Source organism: Ostrinia furnacalis, unplaced genomic scaffold (genome assembly GCF_004193835.3).
Source record: "Ostrinia furnacalis isolate ACB-3 unplaced genomic scaffold, ASM419383v2 OfSCF0117, whole genome shotgun sequence".
NCBI lineage: Eukaryota > Metazoa > Arthropoda > Insecta > Lepidoptera > Crambidae > Ostrinia > Ostrinia furnacalis.
The window spans coordinates 102,049-128,196 of NW_021130356.1; the positions used below are offsets into that span (position 1 = coordinate 102,049).

General features: G+C 38.8%; 1 protein-coding gene across 16 annotated transcripts in view; it reads right to left on the reverse strand.

Moving 5' to 3' along the window:
• Positions 1-23,355, reverse strand: part of slo (calcium-activated potassium channel slo) — a 113,371-nt gene extending 90,016 nt beyond the window's left edge. For all 16 annotated transcript variants that reach the window (XM_028303804.1, XM_028303896.1, XM_028303866.1 and 13 more), the window contains exon 1: positions 22,836-23,355. In XM_028303804.1, the coding sequence (XP_028159605.1) occupies positions 22,836-23,150 (315 nt within the window). In that variant the 5' untranslated portion in view covers positions 23,151-23,355. The remainder of the gene's footprint in view (positions 1-22,835) is intronic.
• Between the last annotated feature and the right edge of the window lie 2,793 nt (positions 23,356-26,148).

Consider the following 26,148-nt stretch of genomic DNA (forward strand, 5'->3'; position numbering starts at 1 on the left):
TGCATAGCTCGCGTATAACTTCAAGTTATCTAACTAACAATAAGGTACAAATTTATTTTTTCATAAAATAGGAGACGAATAGGCTTGTGTTTTACGTAACGTTAAACGACTACCGGTACTAGAGCTGTAAAATCTTAGGTTTTCCCTTAAAAACCTTAATGTTGTTATCGGGACCTGGGTTTAACGGTATTTGAATTGCACATACTTCAGTTAACAAACCGTAGTGGCCCAAGCGCTCCTCATAAAGATCACGTCATTATACCGAGCACCCGGCAGTGTGCGGGCCAAGTTGTGTAACAAAGCTGACACAGGCCGGTCCATTACTGCGGCAACTAAAAGCCTTCGCTCCTCATTTTCCAATCCATTAACCCATAACTCTCAAACTAAAATCTTGCCAAGTTTCAGCTAGATTACTGAATAAATAAGGGTTAGGGTATCGCTTATCAATTTAGCAATGGGTATTAACGTTGGGCTTTGATGTGCATCATAATAGTTTCACATAGGCCTGAACATCGAATCTAAAGGGCTGAAGTTGGCACGAAGATGAGGCATTATGCCTTCAGATAAGATAAATTTGACTACAGAGTTGATACCAACTTCACAATAATGTAACTCAACAAGGTCAAACTAGCGACTTTTCGAACACCGAATGCCGAAATCATGATATTATCATTAATAATTTGTTGTGTTTTAATATACATTTTACAGACAAACCAATTTTATTTGACAGCACTTTAAATATTTTATAGGGCACTGTAAAACTAGTATCTTTTACACCGCTCTGTCATACTTTTATTATGACATTCACGATGCAATCAGTCGCAACTCCGTCGATGTCAACATTGTCAACATACACGATACATACAGTAAGTTCACTTCACAAATCGTTAAACTGTTTCATCAAAATATGTTGGAAATGAAAAGCTCTCAGAAAGTTACAAACATTTTAAAAATGTGTATTAAAAATCGTAAGTTGGAGCGAAAGTTGAAAACGCATTTTCTCAAAATGGGTTTCATTTGCAGTTGTATGTAGCAGAAAACATTAATAATGTGAATAGTTATAGTGACTTACAATTTTCATATTTTCAATCGGGTAGAGCAAACTACAGGGTGGCCAGGGAGTTGACGTTCAAAGCTAAAATTAAGATTTCTTACATGAAGGTGTATCTAAATCACCCTCACGTATGTTCTACGATATTGCATAGTTAAGTTAGGAGATGGAATTAATTTCGTGATTTAGAACGTGGTGAAAAACAACCGTGAAGCTTTGAAAGTTGATCTTCACTGGAAGCTTCTCTAGCGTAAGTAAGTAAAAACAAACTACAAGTGCTCGCCAGAATGATAAAAACATTAAAAACCAACCATAGATGAAAGGAAAAAATTACAAAATTAACTCTATCTCCTTAACTAAACAAAAACGTAGAACATACATGGGCGTGATTTTAATACACCTTGATGTAAGGAATCTAAATTTTAACTTTGAACGTCAACTCCCTGGCTACCCTGTATATTACCTGGCTAACTGCAACCTAAAGAAATAAATGTAACAATATGTACGTTTATGTGTAGCGTTCATTGAATTAAAACTTCAGTTGCCCGAGCCTACTGCACTCACGTCTGCGCTATCGCTCGGAACTTATTCAATAACGCCGACAGCATCACCGTGATCAATTTACCTAAATGCATTGGCACTCTATACGGCAGCGATAGAGTTCAGTTTCCAACGGCATTTCCCGTTGAACGGGGCGCATCATAGTTTTGTTTTTCAGCTATCGAAGTTGGCGCATAAAAAAAGATGGACGACGGCAAATAGATTGCTGAAAAGTTGAAAACGCTATTCGGAGGTGTACCTGGTGAACAAGCTAGTTCTTTTGTGACTTCAGTATTTTTAGCTATTCTGACCCTTGGGTAGGTCATCACGTAGGTACGTCATTTCTCTCCTTAGAGAAAAAAGAAGACCAAGACATTTATAAAAGTACTCACTGATATGCTGTTAAATATTCTTGATATGAATTGCTTACCTGAAACAAACAATAAAGAATTTAGTTAAGTTGGGGAAAAAATTTACGTGTATAACCGTAATTTTGGAAAAAACCGATGCAGAATTCCTACGGTGTAAATCGGTAAAGTACGAACAAGCTCGGTTAAAAATACCGGCGGAATACAAAACCCTCCACTCCACAGCAGTTACAACTAAATCATGTTACGTAAAACTAAAAACTAAAGTGAAAAGTTCAACCACCACTGGATTCTGCGAAAAAGAAAACATTTTGCGAATTGTTAACGGGAGGGAACCACGGCTTTTGCAACTGACAAATATTGCAGGATTTGCAGGCGACGGAAACGTGACTGAAAATCAATAAATCAGATCGAAGTTTCAGGGAATTTTCAGGCTCAATAAAAATGCCGAAGCTGAATAAATGTATCAGTTTTTAAAGTCAAGCAGTTTAAAATAACGTAGACACTCGTTGATTCAGTAAAAAGTCGTCTGTATTTTATAAAATGATTCCAACGGCGTTGACTAAAGCCTCAACAGTACGAAAAATGTGTAAATAATTACGTTTTCCCAAGTCTCAATTACATAAACGAATTCCATTCGTTAATGGGCGGAAGTTTTTCATTTTTAATCACCCTTCAGAAATATCAAGCCTTTCCAAATGTGTATTTTAAAAAGAGTACAAAATCCGAGGAATACATTTCAATTTGTTTGTACACATCAAGGCAAACACTGTGGCACTTTATGCAGTTGTGATAAATACGATTTTGCAACGAACATGACAAGTCTGATGTGCTGTCGTCAGTACCTCTACAATGTCGGCCGAGGACACTGCACGCTGAATTATAAATTACATTAACACTCAACAAGTTAATTCGTTAAATGACTCCCGATGTTAATCACGCTCCATTCAAATCATAAACATTCACTACTGTTATGTTGTATTGACTCTTAATGTCTCTCTATGCGATAAAAACCTAATACCTACTAAATTTTTACATAAAAAACCAAACAAAGAAACAACGCGTTATTTTTAAAACTTCCATAAACCTATTTCTTTTCCCGTCACCTGCAACATTTTTGCAGTCTGAAGACTGAAGAAACTAAGCGTGGAGAAAATGCAAGTTTTAGTAGTCGTTAAACTTTTTCATTTATTAAGTTTCGCCGCTATCACGAATAAATAAGTTGCATTAATATTTTCCCGGTGCAAACTGGTGGCGAGCGTTGTTTACGCGTCGAATCAGCCGCTCGTAGCCCCACAATTTACTCGGCACAGTAATTAACGCAATTATTAAAGCGCTATTCCCTTGCTCTGCCCGTTTTAATATTGCTTTTCTCTTTTTCAGTAGACTTTTATGTCGAATACTTATGCATAACTAAATAGCTGCTGTTACCTAGTTTTTATTATTACAGCCGTTGTGGTTACGTTATTAAGTAATAATTACGCCTATGAAACATACTAGTAATAATGTCAGCTTTTTATAGTCAAATCGTATAATAAGACTTTATGCACCAACAATACCAGTAAGTTTTCTTATACCTACACTCGTTTAAAAATACTTCCTTCTTTTCTACAAATCATGAAAACACTTCTTTTCTCAAAGTGGTCCAATTACAGACATTACAGTGTCTACCACTGCAGCACTTATAATAGTTACGCAAATAAGCTAGCACACATAGCTCGCTCACCCTTGCATCGATCAAGTTCGTGCCTGTTCTCCGGCACTTCCTAGTGCATTTCGGTTGTGCATATCCTAGAAAAGTTTACGTTTGACAGTGACATCGCAAAGTGGCCCATTACAATGGCCGCCACTGCACTGCACTTACGTATTAGTTATGCAAGTAATGCGAGCATAGTTCGCTCACCCGGCGCGCATCGATCGCGACTGCTCTCAGCAATTTCCAAATGCATTATTTGTAGTTGTGTTGTGATGCATTCGCAATTTAACAGATGTTGTGGAAGGTTAGTAAAGGAGACGTGCAACATTTTTGTATTAAAAACATGTTTGGTTCTAGATTCTTAGTTTTTATTGTTCGATGACATCATTTAAAATAGGTTAGAAGTAAATATATATAACATAGAGCATCCCAAAGATACCTTGTTAGGTCCCGTTGCTCAGGGCAGGAGGGCACCGATTAAATTGATTTATTAGAATAGGTCAGGAATTGATATTTTCTTTCACTCAAACAGTTCATGATAAACTGACACACACTCTAATATGAAAGTTATTTATTTTTAATGTAGAGTTTAATGCTTGGATACGGGCGGCGCAGGACCGGTCATTGTGCAAGCAAATCCTTCTTTTTCAAATCCTTTGTCCGGAAGTGGACGTCATTTAGCTGAAACGAAACGAACAGATGTAGTTTGACTTCATTATTCAAAAGACGTAAGGGTTTGATGTATTATTGAAATAATAGGTTGTCTACAAAAGTTTTCCATATGAATTTCAGAAACTTTGGAGTCTGAGGATACATTTTACACTCCTGATTTCAGTATTATGTATGAATGATATTCAAAAACCGACTTTCTATACCTGACGGGTAGTTTATTATTCGTACGTAAATATGTCTGTGGCTGAGGTTTTGTTGGAATATACTACCAGACTTGTGTTCCGGCTCTTCCCTCCCTCAGTTATGCAAGCAGACAGGTATACATAGCGCGCCGCGCGGCGTCTCCCGCGATCGATACGTCGAGACTGCCCGGTTTAAATTTTAACTCGCAACTTAATGGTAACTGCTTACCTCAGAAAGAGGAAGGTAATAGAGCTAAGGGAATAAGAAACGAGCTACCTGGGATACGTCTGGAGATTTATCTTTGTGTTCACTGATAATGTTGCTAAGCTTGTTAGGTACTGGCTATACAGGTATAGGAGATGAGAAAGAGGGTAGAAATAATAAGTAGAATAGAATAAGAACATTCCTACAACTACACAAACGTTAAGCACCCATAACACAAAACTAAAAGCATTAAAGGAAAATAGACATGCTAGGTACTCATTCTACACAGCTGGTCTGCAAAAGAAAGTGTCACTCTTTTAAAATTGCAAAAAATTTGAAGGTACAAAAGATGTACTTCCGAAATAAAAAAGGACTTTAATAAAGAGAGTTTAATAGTTTACTATAGATTAAATATCAATTTATCATAGAACCAGATAAATAACAGCGATACTATTTAACACCGGTGTCTCGGGGTCCCTATGAGTGACTCTACAGAAGGTTACTGAATGAAAGTCCGAAGTTCACAATAAAAATAATTGGTTATCAATTTACTCTTCTTACAGTTGAAAAATATGACTTAACGTTAATATCAGCAGCACGTCAAAACCTTCCGCTGTACGAAAGTAAACTCATAGTGAGATACAATCTAGCAAGTCAGCACTTAAGGTCTGGAGGGCCGATGGCATCTGCGCCTCGTGGCCAAATGCGCTTGAGGCAGTGCCAATGCGACTTGGCACTCTAGGGAGTAACATATTATAGAAAATAAGAATTTCTACCGCGAGACAAGTTTCTATAGGACAGACCTTTATGGGACACTAGCGGCCGCCCGCGACTTCGTACGCGTGGACCTCGTTTTACCCCCGTTAGATATCATGTTGATAGATGGCTTTTCACGGCTTCCCCCGCATGAATATTTACGAACGTCAAAAAAGTAGTTTTTCCAGTATTGTAGATTTTAACCAATGACGACAGATGACGCTTTTTAGACACGTCTTATTTATTTGTCACATATCGTCATAAATTATAGCCTATAAGTTAATCTGGGTTATACACAAAAATACTGTAAAGTTTCAACAAAATCCGTTCAGCAGTTTTTGCGTGAAAGAGTAATAAACATCCAGACATCATGACATCCAGACATCCAAACTTTCGCCTTTATAATATTAGTAGGATGGTCTCCTGTTATCAGCGTAGTTGAACAGTCTGTAGGTCCTCCATTGCTTGATATACCAGTCCCGACAGACTCATCCTAGTCATTAAATTTTTATTATTATCATTTAATTTTTACCGCCACCGCCACCGCGAGCGGACGTGCGCAGAGAGAACGGAGCGGTATAAATATTAAAAAGTGTAGTTAGTACGCTAAATAAAGATGTGTACTAAGTGCAATGGATGTGATTCCGTGATTTACGATATATCCTATATGGAGTGTTCACGGGTAAACTGCAAGAAACTGTATCATTTAAAGTGCCTTGCAATTACGGAAAAAGCATTTGAAGCTTTTACTCAAGAATATCAAGATAATTGGCTGTGCCCAGAATGTGTGAGAAATATACCAAAGTGTGGAAATTCCGACACCCCGGTTCGTGGACAGGCAGCAACAGCAATGAATAAAACGTTTACTCCCAGCGGCTTTGTTAACACTCAGCGGGGAGGACGGAGCCGTGAAAACGACTTACAAACCAAGGACGACGAGAAGAAAATACTGGAGGAGATAAGAGAGTTTCGTTTAGAAATGAGGATGAAGTTAGAGGAGCAAACAGAAGAATATGAAAGTCTCAAAAAGAGGTTTATAGCTACCGAAACTGAGTTACAAAAACTACGAAACATGTTGACGGTAGTCCAAGAAAAGGCTAATAAGGTAGATGATTTAGAAACTACCGTCCATGAACTAAGAATCGTAAATGAACGCTTAGAGACACACTTAAGAATCGAAAAGGAGGAGGTAAAACCAAAAAGATCATCAGAACCAGAGTCATTTGCTANTAAAAATATATTCTGATATTGGTACTTTATTCTAAAACCTTTTTTATTATTCAAGTAGGTCAGACTAGTGGTATGTTAGGATTAATTCATTTTTAATTGAGTAAAAACTTTTTAACAGATCCTACTTACTATTTATTACAACGATTTTAAAAAAGAGAAACGTCACAGTGACAAATTTCGCGATGATCGCTGATCGCTGCGTGCAGACGCTGCATAGATCGCCGCGACCAATGACAGGACGCGTTGATGTGAACACATCGCTACAAATTCATACACGCTGTCTGGTCGCCATCGCCATCGTCATCGTGCACGCCGGCTGCACGCGTTGGTCTGGTCTAACCTTAAGCGATAGGCCTATACATTTGTCGATCGATAAAATTTTATCACGATGCATACCTATTCTAGCCCGGATGGTAAGCTAAATAATATGCTTGAGTTACGAGTTGGTTCACCACAATAGTCCAGCAGCGGCGAGGTTCGAACCCGCGTTCCTCGGAATTCGATTCGGCCAGTGTGACACCGACACCATTGGGTATTTGTCGTTTCAATACCTTAAAAAAACTCATTAAAACTAAAAAAACTCTCTCTCTTAGATTTTTTCATACAAAGGTTTTTTCCTGCTAACTCCCGTTCCCGTGGGAATTTTGCAATATCCTGTTGTAACTAAGCTTTAAGTTTACAAAGGTACCTGCATGCCAAATTTCAAGCGTCTAACTTTAGCGGTTTAGATTTTTCATACAAAAGGATTTTCCCGCTTATTCCCGTTCCCGTGGGAATACGGTACCTAAGCTACGTCCCTTCCAACAAGTGCCTACATGTAGTCGTTTAGGCTGTGCGTTGATATGTCAGTCAGTCAGTCAGTTTCTCCTTTTATACATATACATAATTTAGATTATTGTTTATAAGTCAGAATAATATTTAAGCTAGAATTTATAATGCTTGTGACCTAAATAATACCAGCTTCTGTTATCATCTGAATCTTTTCTGAAGTATTTCCCTTCGGGTGGAAGAAAGTACATGCAACTGCACTCTGCAGCATTGTTTAAGAGTATTTGCTTGCACTTGTGCTATTTTCCAATAAAATTACATTATCCGTACTCTGTGGTTTTCCAATAAAATAAAATTTTTCCTATACTAAAGACTTTGGTTCCATTTTTAATAATAGAGGTCCCTCGGCATTGAAATGGTTAATAATAAAACTCGCGGTCGCTTGGTCAGTCTTGGATAGAAATATCCGACAAATAAAATTCATCGGCATAATCGGCAGGCTTTCTTTGTTAGATAGCAAATAAAGGTTGCATATTATACTGGTGTAATTATTACAAACAAACAAACAAACAATCGAAACTTTCCTTTTTACAATCTACACTGATATTATAAACAGGGAAGATTTGATTGTTTGATGAATGGAATGATTTGAAAATTTACTCCACCATTAAAATCCTATTTATTTCTGATTAACATAAACGGTACGAAGTTCGCCGTGTCAGCTAGTGACAGTAATTTATGTAGAACCGGTGATATTAGATATAGTATGTATGTATAGACAAAAGCGTGGGCAGGCCCCCCACTAGGTGGACTGACGATCTGGTGAAGGTTGCTTGGAGAACTTGGATGCGGGCAGCGCAGGACCGTTCGTTATGGAAATCCTTGGGGGAGGCCTTTGTCCAGCAGTGGACAGCATTTGGATGAAACCAACGATAGACAAAAGCACATGAAAATACTGGAGGAGATAAGAGAGTTTCGTTTAGAAATGAGGATGAAGTTAGAGGAGCAAACAGAAGAATATGAAAGTCTCAAAAAGAGGTTTATAGCTACCGAAACTGAGTTACAAAAACTACGAAACATGTTGACGGTAGTCCAAGAAAAGGCTAGTAAGGTAGATGAATTAGAAACTACCGTCCATGAACTAAGAATCGTAAATGAACGCTTAGAGACACACTTAAGAATCGAAAAGGAGGAGGTAAAACCAAAAAGATCATCAGAACCAGAGTTATTTGCTAATGTGACAAAACGCAGTCAAAGGCAGGCGAAACAGAACCATAATAACAGCGCTGCCACTGTTACGATTACGTCGTCTCAGTGTGTGGCCACAAAACCGGAGACCTTACTTAATGTCGAACAGCAAGCGGAAAATAATAATAACGAACAGATAGATAAACAGGATAGTGAGGAAAGAGAAAGGAACGTAAAATGGACAACAGTTACTAGAAAAAGTAGGTACCCAAGTAGTCAAGTAAGAAGAGGAGATAACGTTGCTACTTTGGAAATTCAAGGTACCGAGAGGAAAAAATTCTTACATATCTGGAGGCTTAAGAAGGAAACTACGACAGAAAATGTGGAAAAACATGTGAGGAACATAATAAGTGGTCAAGATATGGCTATAAAGGTGGATAAAATAAAGCATAAAACCGAAAGAGATTACTCGTCCTTTATTATAGGAGTCCCAGAGAGTCAATATGATTTATTATGTCAACCAGAAAAATGGCCACGTAATATGGAATTCTGCGAATGGGTGTGGTTTCGTAAGACAACCAATAAATCCAGTAGCTCATAACACATCTAATGTCGAGATTTATTATCAAAATGTGAGGGGACTTCGTACCAAATTAGACGACTTCTTCGAGGGGGTGTTACTATCGGAAGCAGATTTGTTTGCCATCACGGAAACTGGATGCAATGACTCAATTAAAGATGCCGAACTAGTACCCCCCGGATACACTATAATACGATGTGATCGCGCGGACGGTCGGAAGCAAGGAGGCGCGTGTTTAGTGGCCACACCGCGTTTTGAACTTAGACGGGCGGCGATACCCGGTGACGTCATCTTGGACGATCAGGTGTTCGAACTAGTCAGTGCAACTGTTTATTTAAGACAAAGATTTATGTTTTTATGTTGTGTAATTTATATTCCGCCAAATAGTACTGAAGCTGATTACATGAGAATGTTTGGGATCATAGAACAGTATTGTAATAATTATAGTGCAGTATTAGTTTTAGGTGATTTTAATTTGTATTCAGGTTCTGTGGCTGTGAATAATTATTTTGAATATTTTTTGACGTATTGTGGATTCACTCAGAGCAACCAAGTCGAAAATCATATGGGCCGTTGTTTGGATTTAGTTTTGAGTAAGTGGGACGATGAGAACGTGTGCGTGAGCGCGGCTACGCCGCTCGTGCGCCTCGACCAGTGGCACCCGGCGCTCTGCGTGCGCGCGCAGCTTGCGCGGCGGCCCGCGCCGGGCTCGGCCGCCGACCGGCCCCCGCGCAGCGGCCCCGGCGCCGACAAGCAGTGCACTCCGGCGCGTTGGAACTTTCATAAGGCCGATTTTCCGGTGTTATATTCGGCTATTGCAGGTATAGATTGGACTCCCATGATTAATTTAGATTTAGAGGCGAGCTTAGATTATTTCTACGGTACAATCAACTCAATAGTTAGGAATTGTGTCCCGCAGAAAAAACAAAACAAGGATTCGTCAAAGTTTACATATCCGGCCTGGTACACTGGTGACATTATTCACAATATTAAGGTAAAGGCAGCGCTTCACAAAAAGTACAAGTCGAGTAGGTTGGATGAGGACTACCGGGCTTTTTCGGGGTGTAGGGCTAATGTTAAAAACATGTTAAAACTGGCTCGTAAACAATATAATCACCGGGTCCAAAATCGCGTATTGAAAGAACCTAAAGCCTTTTGGAATTACATAAAAGACACAAGAGTTAGTAGAAGTCCGCGGTGTATCGTGAAGGATGGGTCAGTCTTAAGTGCAGAAAATTGCGCCAGGGAATTCGCTAGGTATTTTCAGTCGGTATATAGCACAGAAAAGCCACAGCTGGATGTGAGTGCGAGCGTGGTGCAGGCGGGCGGCGGCAACGCGGCCGCACGTGTGCACCTCGACCGTCTCGAGCTCGAAGAGGTGGTGGACGCGCTGCGCCGACTCAAACCGAAGACTTCCTCGGGGCCGGACGGCATTCCCCCCTTCGTGTTCCGGGACTGTCGAGCAGTGTTGGCCGCGCCCCTACTACATATATTTAACTTATGTTTAGGATCCGCGGTGTTCCCAGAACGATGGAAGGTGACACGAGTGGTCCCGGTTCCGAAGGGGCGAGTGTCGAGTAGTGTGGAGGGGTACAGGCCCGTGGCTGTGCTATCCACGCCGGCGAAGGTGTTGGAGTCGGCCATACATAAGAGCGTATACGCGCAGGTGAGCTCGCAGCTGACGGACGCACAGCATGGTTTCCGAGCGGCGCGCAGCACCACTTCCAACCTTCTCGCTTATATGGCGGACATAGTGCCAGCGGTTGATAGTGGGGTGCAGATAGATGCCGCTTATTTTGACTTCAAAAAAGCTTTCGACCTAGTCGACAATGACATACTCCTTAAAAAATTAGCGGGTGTCGGCTTCACCCCGCACCTTTTGCGACTGTTTGCCAGTTACATGGGAGGTAGACAGCAGTACGTGGAATACGCCGGGTATGTCTCGGAGCCGTATTTCACAAGATCGGGGGTGAGCCAGGGCAGCAATCTTGGACCTTTGGAGTTTTTGATCATGATTAACGATTTGCCAAGCGTCGTAACGGAGGCCAAATGCTTATTGTTTGCGGACGACCTCAAGTTGTATCTGCCCGTCGAAAGACCAGGGGACTGCGAAAGGTTGCAGGGGGACATCGACAGGGTGGTGGCTTGGAGTGAGGGCAACCGACTACAGTTCAACACATCCAAATGTGCAGTTATAACATTATCACGGGCGCGTAATCTTGTAGTACATAACTATGAGGTTGGAGGTGTAACTATGCAAAGGGTCGTAGAGGTTAGAGATCTAGGCGTGCAGCTGACTTCCAATCTTTCGTTTAGTGAACATATAAACAGTATATGCAAGAAAGCATATCGCAGCATGGGCTTTATACTGCGCAGAGCGCATGGGTTCTCGAACATCACCGCGATTTGTGCTTTATATAACGCCTTAGTCAGAAGTCAGCTGGAGTGTAATGCGGTTATCTGGGCACCTCACGAAACGAAATATAAGCTCATGTTGGAACGGGTTCAGAACAAGTTCATTAGGTATCTGTACTTGAAGCTGTATGGGGTCTATCCATTTTATCCGCTGAAATACCCTAATTTATTTGTTCTGGGAATGGTTGGGTATAGCGAGCTGAGGGTCAGGAGAGACTTCGCGTTGGTGTGTTATATCCACAAAATGTTGAGGGGGAGGGTGCATAACGCGGAGCTGTTTCGACATGTGCGATTCAGTGTGCCGGACCGGTACGCGGAGCGGCGGCGCGCGCCGCGGCTGCTGGCGCTCCCGCGCGCGCGGACCAACCTGCTGGCCGAGGCGCCGCTCACGCGCGCCTTGCGCACTATTAACTTGATAGCGGAACAAGTGGACGTGTTTGCGTGTTCTCTGAGTGAATTCACAAGGACGGCTTTGGGTATTATTAGTTATAAAATGTAAATAGATACTGTATGGTTAGTTTTTAAGTTATTATTAAGCCTACCTAGATTAAGTTATGCTATCGCATTAGGTTTTAAGTACCTGTAAAGATAGTGATAATGTGTGTGGAAATAAATAAATAAATAAATAAATAAATAAATAAAAATATTTCCCAACTAACTAGGTACGTTTGTTTCACTCAATCCTTTATTTCCGATCTTAAAATACTAACTCTAACGAGTCGTTAATTCTGACAGAAGTAAACGACCCGAGAAGCGATATAATTGGCGCTAAAATCGTAAGTGCCAGTTTTCCATAATGCAGGTAGTTCTAAAACGAATTTACGGCTTTCTCCTTAAATAGTTTTAACAGCTAGATTTCCAAAATTTTACTTCTTTACTAGATTTGCGAGAAAAAGTATGGAATCACCTTATTTGTTCCAAAAGATTTTAAGAACTAAATGACTAAGCCTGGGCGCAGACCATCAACTTTTGGTTGGTCGATAGTTGGGCCCGGTTTTAATTTGTATGAAGAATCGGCCGATGCCAAATCGGTGTAATCTGCGCACTTCCATTCATGACCATACTGATTAACTGCCCGACTAAACTATCCGCCGACAAAAAATCGGTGATCTGCGTCTAGGCTAATAGAAGATAAATAGAAATGGACCATTTTAATGGTAATATTTACTTTAAATTATTGGTACCATAGTACAACATACATAAGCACAACGGGGTAATCATACTATTGCTCGTAAGTAATACATATTACTCGGAAAAAAGTGTTAATACCCTACAATATTTCCCTCACATTACCCTTAACTTAGCGAGCTGTTTATAGGCTAAATTAGGTAATAAATGGACTGCTCCACAACGGTCGTAAAAACCAAATGAGACCAGTAAGCTTCCCAATGAGTTAAGTAACAATTTGCAACGCCATTAATTTGATTACCAACCTTTTTATTATGTTGCGACTTAACTAATAAAGCTTCAAATACAGCAACGCGTGCAGATCGCCATCGCGCCGGCGCGATCATAGGCCAATGACAGGTCGCGCGACCTATTATGACAGTCCGCTATCATGACAGTCCGTGCGACTTGTCATTGGCCTATGATCACGCCATCTATTGCTTAACCAAGTCAGTGCCTGAGTCATGTGAGCGGTACGAAAGTGTTTTTAAGACGTCAACCGTCAGCGAGACTTCAATGTGCTTCAGATTTGTATGCTGTCACGTCATAAACACAAAATATAACAGAAGACAAACTCCATACTAAACGCGCTCGAGCCACGCACACATAGACACCGCTCTAGCAAGACTGTCTTGGACGAATGCGAGCGCGACGTGGCGCGAGCGCGACAGACGTTCGCCACACGTTCGCTGTGGTTCGCTTGAGTCACGCGCCGGTCAACCGCCTGTGATATTATTTTGTTTTGCGAAATTGACGAAAATGAGTGAACAGAAAAAGTCGTATTATAATTGTTCGGTATTTGGTTGCTTAAACTCATCATTAAATACCGAATTTTCATTTTTTAAATTACCAGTTGATTCGGGGAGGTAAGTAAGTTATTTATTTGAATTTCAATTGAAATTGAAAGCCAACTTAATTATTAGGAATATCGAATTGTTTTAGAGAGGTTTTATGAATTATTGGATAACTAGCTTTTGCCCGCGGCTTCACCCGCGTGAAATTCAGTTTGTCACATATCGTCATAAATTATAGCCTATATGTTATTCTGGGTTATAAACAATAATACTGTAAAGTTACATCAAAATCCGTTCAGTAGTTTTTGCGTGAAAGAGCAACAAACATCCAGACATCCAAACTTTCGCATTTATAATATTAGTTGGATAATAGTGTCAACCACTCAACTAAATACTACTTCCTTCTCGTTGGTAGTTTTTATAGTAATGTACATCATATGTTTTTTTTAGATTTTTCATTTTCTTATTTTAGAAGATAGAGGGCGGGGGGGACCAACTTTTTTCCACTTTGGAAGCGTCTGTCACGCAAACTATTCGGTTTAGAAAAAAAGTATTTTAGAAACGTCGATATCATTTTTGACGACCTATCCATAGACACCCCACACGTATGTATTTGATGAAAAAAAAATTTTTGAGTTTCAGTTCCAAGTATGGGGAGCCCCCAATATTTATTATATTTTTTTTATTTTTGCATCAAAATCTTAATGCGGTTCACAGAATACATCTACCTACCAAGTTTCAGCAGTATAGCTTTTATAGTTTCGGAAAAAAATGGCTGTGACATACGGATGGACAGACAGACAGACATGACGAATCTATAAGGGTTCCGTTTTTTGCCATTTGGCTACGGAACCCTAAAAACGCCGGTTATCGTCAAAGTTACGGTCAAATTTTTTTAAGTGGTGCAACTGGGTTGCACCATCTTACTTTGATTTTAACAAACGTCAGAAATCTGTCAAACTCCATACAAAACACACTGGTTATTGTTATAGTTACTGTTAAAGTTAGACGGTGCAACTCAGCCTTATTCATATTTTCCTTGAGTTCGATATATTTTTTTGCCCAGGTCTTTCATAAAACTACTCCAGAGAAGATATTAATCAACCAAATAAAAAAAAGAAAATAAACAGAGCGTGTCCATTTTGGCTGGATGCCTAACGATATTATAATTGCTTTTGTTTGTATCGCTCTCCCATCAACATTCTTATATGATAAATTAATTGAACTGTATCAGTCCTTTGTTTCCCCTTAATTATTTTTACCGTTTTACCAATTTATTACATAATAGTAAAATAACTTAATTCATTCCTACCTACGTCTTTATAACTGTCATTAAGATAGCTACAAATTAGGTATTTTTATGGCTTTTGTCCGTTGCTTCGCCCGTGTGAAATTCAGTATGGCACAGATCGTTATAAATTATAGCCTATATGTTATTTTGATGTAAAAACAATAATACTGTAAAGTTTCATCAAAATCTGTTCATCCTGACGATAAAAAGTAGGCTTCTGCGATAACGGAGCGGTGCTGCGGGAGGTATGACAGTACACAATTTAATTTGAAACAACTGAAAGAAAGAAAAAAGAAAGAAAAATTATTTCATTGACAACTTAAAAAAAAAAGGGCAATATAAAAATACAATTATAAAAAAAAAAGTACAAAGACAATGAAGAGAAAAGAGAAAAAAGAAATGTTGCCAAAGAGGTTACCCACGCAGTATCATCTTGACAGTTGACATTTTACTGCCAAGTGCCAAGACACTGGTTTTCAGTGGGTACCTACCTTGTACGCAGGGGCAAAAAGAATGTAATAAATTAAAAAAAAATATTATTATATCAACTCAAATCAATTAAAATTCACCTGAAGTCTCACTGACGTTTAACAAGTCAAACTTTAACTTCGAACTCCTCCTACGTTCTTCTGATTAATTTCGTTGCGGGTCCAATGACAGTTTAACTTTCCCCCGGGACAAATTTGACCTTTATTGGTTGGGTTTTTATTGGCGGTCAAGCTGTAGATCCTGGCTACACAGGAGTTGCAGCGGTGGGAACGAGAGGTGGGAATAGTCCCATGACGTTTAACAAAAAAAAACCGTGCTAAAACACTCCTTAATGAAGCGATATTCCTGTAAAATGTATTTTTAACCCTTATTCAAATGCGAGCTGGTATGCATTTTTTTACAAAGTTGAAGTGGATTTTGGGTAATTTTGGGTCACTTATTTCATATTTTTGATCAAAATTTATAAAAAAATAGGGGAAGGGGTAGTTTTTTGGGTGGTAAATAATTTACCATTATCCATTCATGACTACAAATTATTAAATGTTGGTGGTAAAATAGTTACCATTGTCCGTTTTGGTTTATTTTTGGTTCTTGACTAGTGACTTCCTCTTGGTTCTACCTATATTTTATTAAATATTTTGGGAATTAAATAAATTTATTATTTGTAAAAAAAAATATTAATAATATTATTTATTATGCTTACAATTATTATGCTTACCTTGAGTCTGAAACTAGGAATTCACTAATTAAATACCGTCAAAACGTTACGTAAATACTTATCAAAATAACTTAGAATTTCTCCAAATATTTATTTAGTTTTATTTGTGCACATACAAAAAACAACAGTGTTTTTTTATATATCATCAAACTTTTGTCAAGACGGGATCGGACAATGGTAAACTATTTACCACTTCTTTAAAATGTCTAAATTAAATGAATAAATCAATTATAGACGCTGCCTTTAAGTGAGATTATACAAAAAATGTTATAGTTTAGGAATTTGAATCGAAAAAACACTTATCAGAATTTTTGTTGAACAAAGTTGCAAAAATACCAAAAACGCGCGCTAAAAACGTGAAATTTTTCACACCAAAACCGTTTGGTTGACTTTGACATTACCTGACAGTGACAAATGACGTTGAAAAGTTGTAAGATGGCATAGATAAGTAAAAAAATATAAATAAGTGACCACGATATCTTTAAGTATTACCATATTGAAAATTAGGATTCTTTTTTAAAAGTAAACAAAGTGGTAATATATCTACCTTTATTTGAATAAGGGTAAAGTGCGCAATACGATGGATGCGTGCGCCCTGTTCTAACAGGTTGTAGAACCAACCTGTTATACCTCGTAACTTAAAATTAACAAGACCTGTAACAGATGTCGAGTTCTAATTTTTTAGGACCTATCTCATGCCTCCTTCCCTTAATAAATAGATATTTAGTTACCTAGGTAGTTGGTGTTTGTAGAAATTTAAAATTAATCGATTCTTTCCAAATTGTAGCTAGCTTTGTGAATTAAGAAACACAGTCAAACGAACCCTGATCCAAAAATACTCCTTATTCGAAAAACAATAATATTATTATCAAAGGCTTAAATATTTTCTTTGACATCTCAAACACAATGATTCCATTAACACGTTCGATGTCCGCTGAATTGTTAAAGCCTTTCTATTCTGGAATGTAGGTTGAAACGTTCCATTTCCACTTTTGTACCTGAAGGCTGTCTGACCTTTGAAATGTAGGTCTGTAGCTATTTCGAAGTTCCAGGTCCGTATCGGAAAGGAAGCAAGGTTACGCCAGATAGAGGGTAGATATGAAATAGACCAAAATGGAACCTTAAACTTACATCGGAATCTATTTTACATACGGTGGGAGATTTGAAACCTGGAACTAAGTGGGGCAAGGCCATTTTAAATGTATTTAAATAGGTTGAATAAGATAAACAAGGAAAATGCTTGATACGCTGTAGGTATGATGATGACACACTGTGTGATAACTAGGGCATAGGGCATTGGGTTGTATTTTTTTAGTTAAATGTTAGAAAATATTGTATTCTAATTTCAGTTTATCATCAACCTAATATAAGTTTTTTTTTATTTTTAAGTATTTTTTTGCATACAGGTTATTCATTCTAACTGAGATTCTAACAAACTCCGTGCTCCGTCCACAATCGTATTTTTAAAAACTCAATTTATTCTAATTGCCACATAAATTGGCGCAATAAGGCGAACTTTTATTGTGTGAACTTTAAACTTTAAAACGAGTATCCCAACTAATATTATACATGCGAAAGTAACTCTGTCTGTCTGTCTGTTACGCTTTCCCGCTTAAACGTCGCAACCGATTTTGATGAAATTTGGCATAGAGATAGTTTGAGTCCCGAGAAAGAACATAGGATAGTTTTTATCCCGGTTTTTGAAACAGGGACGCGCGCGATAAAGTTTTTCTGTGACAGACAAAAATCCACGCGGGCGAAGTCGCGGGCGGAAAGCTAGTGTGTCTATATTCTTACTATATTTAATCTTACCCAAAACTAGCACTGTCTGAATGGGCGGTGACTACTTGATACAGGTATACTTTTACTTACTAGGTACTGTGTCACCACAATTTTTGTAAAAGTTGGTTTATTAACGAATAAAACATTTTTGATTTTGATTTTTGTTTTTTTTTTTTTTTATTTCTTATTGTTAAATTAATTATATCTACAACACATAATGTTGTCAAGCGCTTTTGCTTTTACCTTTACTTAGTACTTTTTCCGCCAAAGCTCACCGCTTTTCAAAAGTCGCTGATGCTTTTAAAAGCTCATTGGTAGCAAAAGCTAGTGCAGAAGGCACTGGCATTTTGTGTGTACAGACCGTGAAAATGTAATGTAATTATTAACTTTTCAACGGCACGCGAACCACTTGGGACCCGTTGGAAGTGCGCAGTACACCAACTAGGACAATAGTGCTTGGTGAAAAATGTATACCATTCGGCAGTTCAGACTTCAGAGGCTTAAAGTTTTAACTGCATCTGTGCTGATATCGTGAAGACGTAAGGAAGAATATGCTTAGAGAGGATTCTTTACATTTGCAAAATTCTAATCCGAACATCGATTATCCGGATATCCGATTATCCGGGCTCATTCTTCCGGACGGCTCTAATTACCGATTTAGGGCCAGGCCAGAACAACCCATCAATACGGCCACCGTAACACACGGTACAACGGTGTCTTGGTTCATTGTTAAAACGAATGGCCAACCCAATGGTTTAAAACATGTATGTAAAACTCTTTCTACTATGATAAAAAGTTAATTATTGTTTGATTTGACTTTGTAATAGATTATCCGGGTTTTCGATTATTCCGAATACCCGTGGTTTGCTTTGATCGTAAGAGTATACATAGTAATAATATCGAGATCTGTCACAAAAACATTAACAAAAAGATAAGGATCTTACACTTTTTTAAATCAGAAATTACCTGTTAGGTGTCTATTAATAAATAAAACTTTTTATTTGCGCTCAGTCGCTAGGTCATTTTGATATTATTAAAAGTGGATACTTTTAACAAATTAATAAGAAGGCAGTGACAAGACAAGATCCTGCATGTTTACAATCAAAATAGATAATAATGAAACATTTTGCTAGATAAATGGTCTAGAACATGTCTTTAAATCTTATTATTATATCCTAATTTTTCAATCATGCCAAAAGAAAGTTAGCACATTAATTTTCAATCAATAATATTGACATGTTATCATCGTTTTCCTATTACCTATTGATTTTGGCCAGGAATGGTAAACAATAACGTCATGGTTTCATTAGTGTTCATGAAAAATGGAAATATAAGCTTTTTGCTTTTTCTTGTTACGTATGTGAATTCATTGAGCTGTGATCAAACCATAATAACATCTAACATGTCTCGCTAATTAAGTCCCGTCTCTTGACTGAAATAAAATTTGACTGAATTATTTCAATGTTTTTTTCTTGGCTTCAAGCGGCAGCGTTTACACAAAATGCATAGGTACAAATATTCTTTACACCCTGTATATTCAATTGGCGTCTAATCCATCGCACTGGTGCACCCATTAAGCTGCGAACCCGACAAAATGGGGCAATAAACGGTCCCATTCCACCGCGACACTACTCTGGTTAAAATGTAATTCAATTCCATGCATATAAATTTTATGAACCCACGTTATTCGTGGGAATTAGGTTCTTGAGGTAATATATTTAGGATGCAGTTTGCTTTGTGCAGATTTTATGGAATGCTAGATCTTTCCATGATAATAGTAGGTGATAAAATTGTGTGATTCATGAAAATATCGTGGAAAATTGGATTAAAGGAAAATTTTGACGATGCCACCTGGCCTGGTGATTTATATCTAGGGCTATAAAATATGTTACATTACATTGTGGTCTAGGTTCGACAATAATGTAAGCGTCATTTATGTATATGTATTTTATACTACTATTATGTATTATCTGTTGTGTATTATTTGGCTGGCTGAATTTTATTGGTTTTACTGTGAACACTATACGCACAGTACATAAAACTCATATAGATGTTTACCTACCTACTTAGGTATTGTTATTAACTAACACACAAATGTTGGTTTGATCGTGTCATTAAAACTTTATTTTTAAATTTAAATTGCTATGACAAGAAGAAGTAGATGATGAGAAGAAGTTCGGAATTATTAACATTATTATGGAGTTTTCTTAATTGTACAATACAATCAACGGTATAAGGTAGGTATATTTTAAAACAAAAGATCAGATTTACAAAATCGTAGTTAAATTAGTTGAATAGTTGGCATCGGTCCTACTGACTGTTTGGTTTAAAAGCATCCAGTAAAATAAATATCAATATTATCGTAAAGCTTTTACAGTGTATAAAACCCATTGAATGAGCAGTAAATAGTAAACTTTATAGTAAAATCTGTACATTGAATGTGTAACTGAAATTGAGAGTTTATTTACTAACAAACTGTAGTAGCATTTCCAGGTATTCAGCTGACCTCTACGAGATGAGAATTACAGGATATCAAGCGCATTGTAACTTAAGCCTAGTTGTTATGGGTGTAGGTATTAAAATTGAGGGTGCAGCGTGCTATCATTCACGTAGCAAATCAATGGTAACAAGGGGGACGTACTTGAACGAGGGGTGGGGTAGTACATCGATACGGAAGTGGGTCACGGTCCGCGCCGCCCAGCGAGCGATATCGGATGGGCGGGCGGTAATCCCGCCGCGTTGTTTTGGTGGTGAGGATTAGATTGGTATTGGTTTGAAGTCGATTCGATTAGGGTTTTCGTAATGGTTTCACAAGCTGCGCTTGGTGACTGCGACTGTTCGTGTTTGATGAGGAGTAATGTATGCGATGCGATCTTTCGTTGAACTTGACTTTGGTGTTATAACGAAGGAAAGAATTCTTGAGAAAGCTTTTTTAAATAGAAATAATATTTATACTTTCAGTTATGTAATAAACTCATACGGCTATTTAGAGGAAACTTTACAAACTGGAGTTAATTGTTTAAAATCTAGATGCTTCTGTTGTTTTTTGGTTATAAATTGAGGCGATGTTAAGTATTTTTTATGAATTCACGTTTTGTCATTTGAAGATTTTGATTCTAACATGCTTTTCAGCACCAAAATGAGACAAGATAATACCGTATGTCGTGTGTCGCGTTATATTACAGTAATATGATTTTTCATTCTTTCTACGAGTATAACAATCAAACAGTAAAATATTATTTATTAGTATAACCTGTTTATATTCTATAGTAGGTACCTATTTAAAGTACGTGACCCTTATTTATTATGATAATTGTTACATTAAAACAGACACAACTAAGCAAACGACTACCTAAATGCCCTTTGGTTTCCAGAAAACCTCGGCCTAGCAACAACCCTGCGATAAAATAGCATCATCATTTTATTTCTTCATTTCTCCAATTCCCCTGGTTCTTGGGATGAACCAATCCTCCGAGTGCCTTTGGAGGGTTATATTCTCTATCCAACGTCCAATCGGAACGCTATAGACTACTTGGTTAAAGTAATATTGTAGGCTGGGTTATACCATCTTATTTTAACTTTAACAAACGTCAAGTCTGTCAACCTCCATACAAAAACACCGATGCTTATAAGTTATAGTCACGGTTGAAATAAGGTGGTGCAACTCAGCCTTAGGTTTGATGCCACGAACGTATTAATACGAGCAAGTTCTAATCTCAATTGTTGAATTGATTTATAACGAATGTTTTGTGCCTATAAAATGTAAATAAATAAATATGATTTAATATGTATTAACATGGTTCTATAGAATAGCGATGAAGATAATATTAATTAATTGTATGTTTAAACCCGAAATAAAAATTTAACTCATTATTTTTATCCCTATAAATATACGACAGACACTAATTAAGTTGCATTTGGTTACATTTTGTGGTTGAAAATGATACAGCAACAAAAACATTACATACAGAACTACAATGAAATCTAGTCTCTAATTATTAATTCGTATGGATAATTTGTAGGCGGTAGGCATTACCTTACCACCCACATAATTACACCCGATAGTAAGGTATTCGTACTAGTCAATACTAAGAAAATCGAATTATTTTTGTACAGGCTAGGTATACATTTTTCTTTTATAATCGAATCTATTACAACTAGGTAGGTACATAAGTCAGTAAGTATTCTAGAATACTTCTAATCTAGAATTATAGAATGCAGCAGTATACTCAATTGAATGAGGGTAGCGCATGAAATATCATGGAAGACAAAATTATGATGAACCACAGGGCACTGTGTGACGTCAGAGGAATGTGCCCAAATATCATGGCAGGGTGGATGACCACGACTGACGTCACCGCCTTACCCTCTTTCCCAAGTGTCAAATCTGCGAAAGTGCTCGCAAATTAAATGTCCCACAAAAAAAGCTATGTTTACATTATAGCGTAGGTGGAACAGGAACATCGTATTGTAGGGGTTTGCTATGATGAATTAGCTCTCAACGTGGCATGACGGGAATGTAGAAACGTTTTTAATGTGTTTTCTTAGTACTGTATACGTGGTAGTCGTTTAGACTCCGCCTTATGTTTGGCTTGCGCAATGGAGATAGAGGGTTATTTTAATGGAATTTTTTTACTTGATCGTAGATATTTCGATGACAGCTACACTTAAAATGGATTCTTTACGTGAACGTTATCAAGTAGGTATCGAGTAATAGGTCTGAGGTGGATACCCTCATCTATCTTTTAATTGAAACAGTTAATTGATCGTTTCTATTTATCTCACTACAGGGTAGGTTCGTGCAACAAGGTTTGATTCTAATCATGTGGATAGGGCGGTGTTTACGTGACCGAACTGATGCTACCGCTAACCAACTAACTAGAACTATTGGGTTTTACAGGGGTTTGTGATAACCAAAGACCAAAATAGGTGGAGGTACTCACCAGTATTCGTCCGGTGGTGGTTTGACCGGAGATGAGTTCGCCGGCCCAGTCCTTGGCCTCGGTCATGAAGGTGCCCTCGAACTCCTGTTTGCCCTGCCGCGCCGCCTTCTGCTCCTTCTGCTTGGGATCGTTCGGCGCGAGCTCCGGCTCCTTGCGGCAGCAGACGAACGCGCACGCGCGCCATACCAGCACCACCAGCAGGCCCGCGAGGAAAGTGAAGATCGACGACAGGAGGAAGCACCACCATTTTCGGACACTGAGGCAGTCATCTTCAGGGATCGACGCGGTAGTCGCCTCTTCCTCGGACGAAGCCATTCCCCGAAGGCGCGAGGCATCCAGTCAGGCGCGCCATGCACTTCGAAGGCGCGGGCGCTCGCACGCCGGTCCGCGCGCGACTGAGCTCGCTGGTCCCGCCGCGCCCCGCGCGGTCGATGCCGCCGGATCGATCCGCGCACGCGTGCCGCCGCCGCACTACCGACCCGTGCGGCTCATGCTAGCTTCTCTTCTCTTCTACGCTGAGGCTGGCCCGTCCAGCGTTGCCAGACGTCCCGATTTTGGCGGGACGTCCCGATTTTTAAATCAAATTTAAATGTCCCGCGCGGGACAGGCTCGGTCCCGCTTTTCGGAGAGAACTCGACCGTACGTGGCGTACGTACTAAATCTGATTTAAAATATTATTTTTATTGTTAAAATACATTTTCTATAGCTACTTTTGCTATCTACTGTCACGTAAACGTAATTTTAAGTCAAATAAAAAGATAAATATTTGAAAACCTTTGATTATTATACGTTTTTTTACTATGTCCCGCTTCTGACGGAAGAATCCCGCTATTTTCACTCAAAAAGTACCAAAGTCCCGACTTGGCGAAAAAAAAAAACTGGCAACGCTGCCCGTCACCGAGCCAAGGAAACATATCTTCTGTCGACTACCACTCGTACAGCCATTACTTCTTTGCTCCTCTATCCTGGGATGGCGGTGGACGCGCGGGAGGTCGAAGCTTCAGCGCGCCGTTCGTAGCGCTACGCCGACCTGACTGCGTCGTCGCTACGAAACTCGTAGTCGCTACGCGCGCTACGATTGGCCGACGGAATGGGGATGCGAACTGGCGGCGCGACCGACTTACGAAGTGATCCTTTCTTTTTTTTTCCCTTTTTTATTAAACTTTGTCGTATTTACCGTTTATGTGGAAAATGGGTAAACAAATTTATTTGCTGTTACGAGTACATTCAAAGAAAATATCAGATAAAAACATGAATCGAGTAATTGTATAAAAAATACCCTGAAGAAAAGTAATTCGCAATCTAGATGGCGCTATCGGAATGTACTCAAATAAATATACATACATGTATGTAGCCATTGTAGATAGGCATATGAGTTTCTAGAGTCAAGGACGTGTGGTACGTTCATTATAATATGATGACGCAAATCTTCTATGTTGTTGTTTATGACTACGAGCAAAAGGGAGATATTAAGTTTTATTTGAATCAGTGTTTAGTACAATAAAAATTCATGACTTATTGGTCGTTAGATTAAAAGGTTACTAACTAAACATCATACGTTTTAGTCATACAACTATACTAATATTTTAGTGGTTGTTTAAAAACAAACTTGCAGTTATCTTTTTTTCGGCGAAGCGAATTTGCTTCGAATTGCTACCAAATATCCGCTACGACGACTACGGGAAGTGACTACGAATTTCGTAGCATCTAACCCCTATAGGATTCTTCTATGCAAGTAACACTCGTAGAGACTCGTTTGTCTTTGAAAATATCACGGTTTAATCGAAATTAACGTTTAATGGATTATACTACATGAGCGCTGTTGATATACATAGTTTTATAAATTTTATATTTCTATTAATAGATTTACCTACGAGAAGATTCGACCGAATTCGACTGAATTCTTCAAGTGATGACCACGTCAAAATATTATCTTTTATTTTTGTTAACTAATGTAATTTAAATGAACACCAGTTTTGGGAATTGTTAATAAATGGGCAAATAATGGGCATTATAGCTCTACTAGACTGCAACTTTTTGCAGCGATACAAACGCGCGTTTGACAGCCGCGTGATTGCATCGCTGTTAGTGAGAATTTAATAAACGATTGTATCGAGCGATACTAAAGGTCATAGCATACTTATTATCCCGGAAAGGTATCATGTATCGCCTTTCGCCGCGAAGCGATGCGTTTACGTTGCGGTGCGGATAAGGGTGCGTTGGAGTACGGAACATCATACAAAAAATACTGATCGTCTCGAATTGATACGGTTTCGATCCATTTCCGAGTTGATAAGTGTGCTTCGACTTTTAATCGGATTTGGATTGATGCAAAAAGTCGTAGTTTATGTACAAAGGATCATTATTAGTTTACAAAACTTACGTCCGTATTCACCAACGATGCTTGCTTAAGTGAAGCAGCAAATCGAACGCACAGCGTTGAATAGAGCTCTGTGATTGGCTCGTGTGTCACCCTGTGCGTCCACGCGCACTGTGAGTTAACGGCTTTTACCCGTGGTCCCCCCAACATGTCCCCCTGGTGGGTCCACGGGTAATTTTTTTTACCCGTTGTCCCACCGTTCTGAACAGTGTTTGCCAGTGGGTCTACGGGTAATATACACTCGCGAGCAAAAGTATGGAATCACTTACATGAAGTTGTTTCCACGCGATCTTGTGTACTAACGAATTTGTTAGTAACAAAAAAGTGGCACCATTTTAAAGATTAAACTTTTAACTTTAAATTGATACCAAATTCATTGAAATCACACCAGTATTTAAAAAGATATCCCGGTTAATGTGAACAAGTAAGGAAAAAGACATGTATCAACTGTTTGATACGTCGCGAGTTGCGGCCTATTTACCCCCTATAAAAGCACGTGTTTTCGGATTTTTTGCTTTCACACGTTGATCCTTACACATCTCCGCTTCTTTTGACACTTTACCTGGGATTCTACACCTTCAGATGCAGCACAAATCGTTGCACTATTGCAAGAAGAGCTCAGCCAGCGGGCTGTCGCACGTCAGCGCCACATAAGCCAGTCCTGGGTTTCGAAAGTTTTAAGACGCTTTCGGGAGACTGGTGGCTTTATCCCGAGACCAAGTTCTGAACAGCGCTGGTGCACATCGCAGAGGGATGACCGTTTTTTCATGTCAACCTCTCTATAAAATCGTCATTTAACTGGTATCGACGTCCAGCAAGAGCTCAGAAATGTTCGTAGGATAGCTGTTAGCAAGTGGGCAGTTCGTCTAAGATATAAGCAATAGAATTTGACTCCAAAAAGACCTGCCACGGGCTCGAAACTGACGGCAGGTC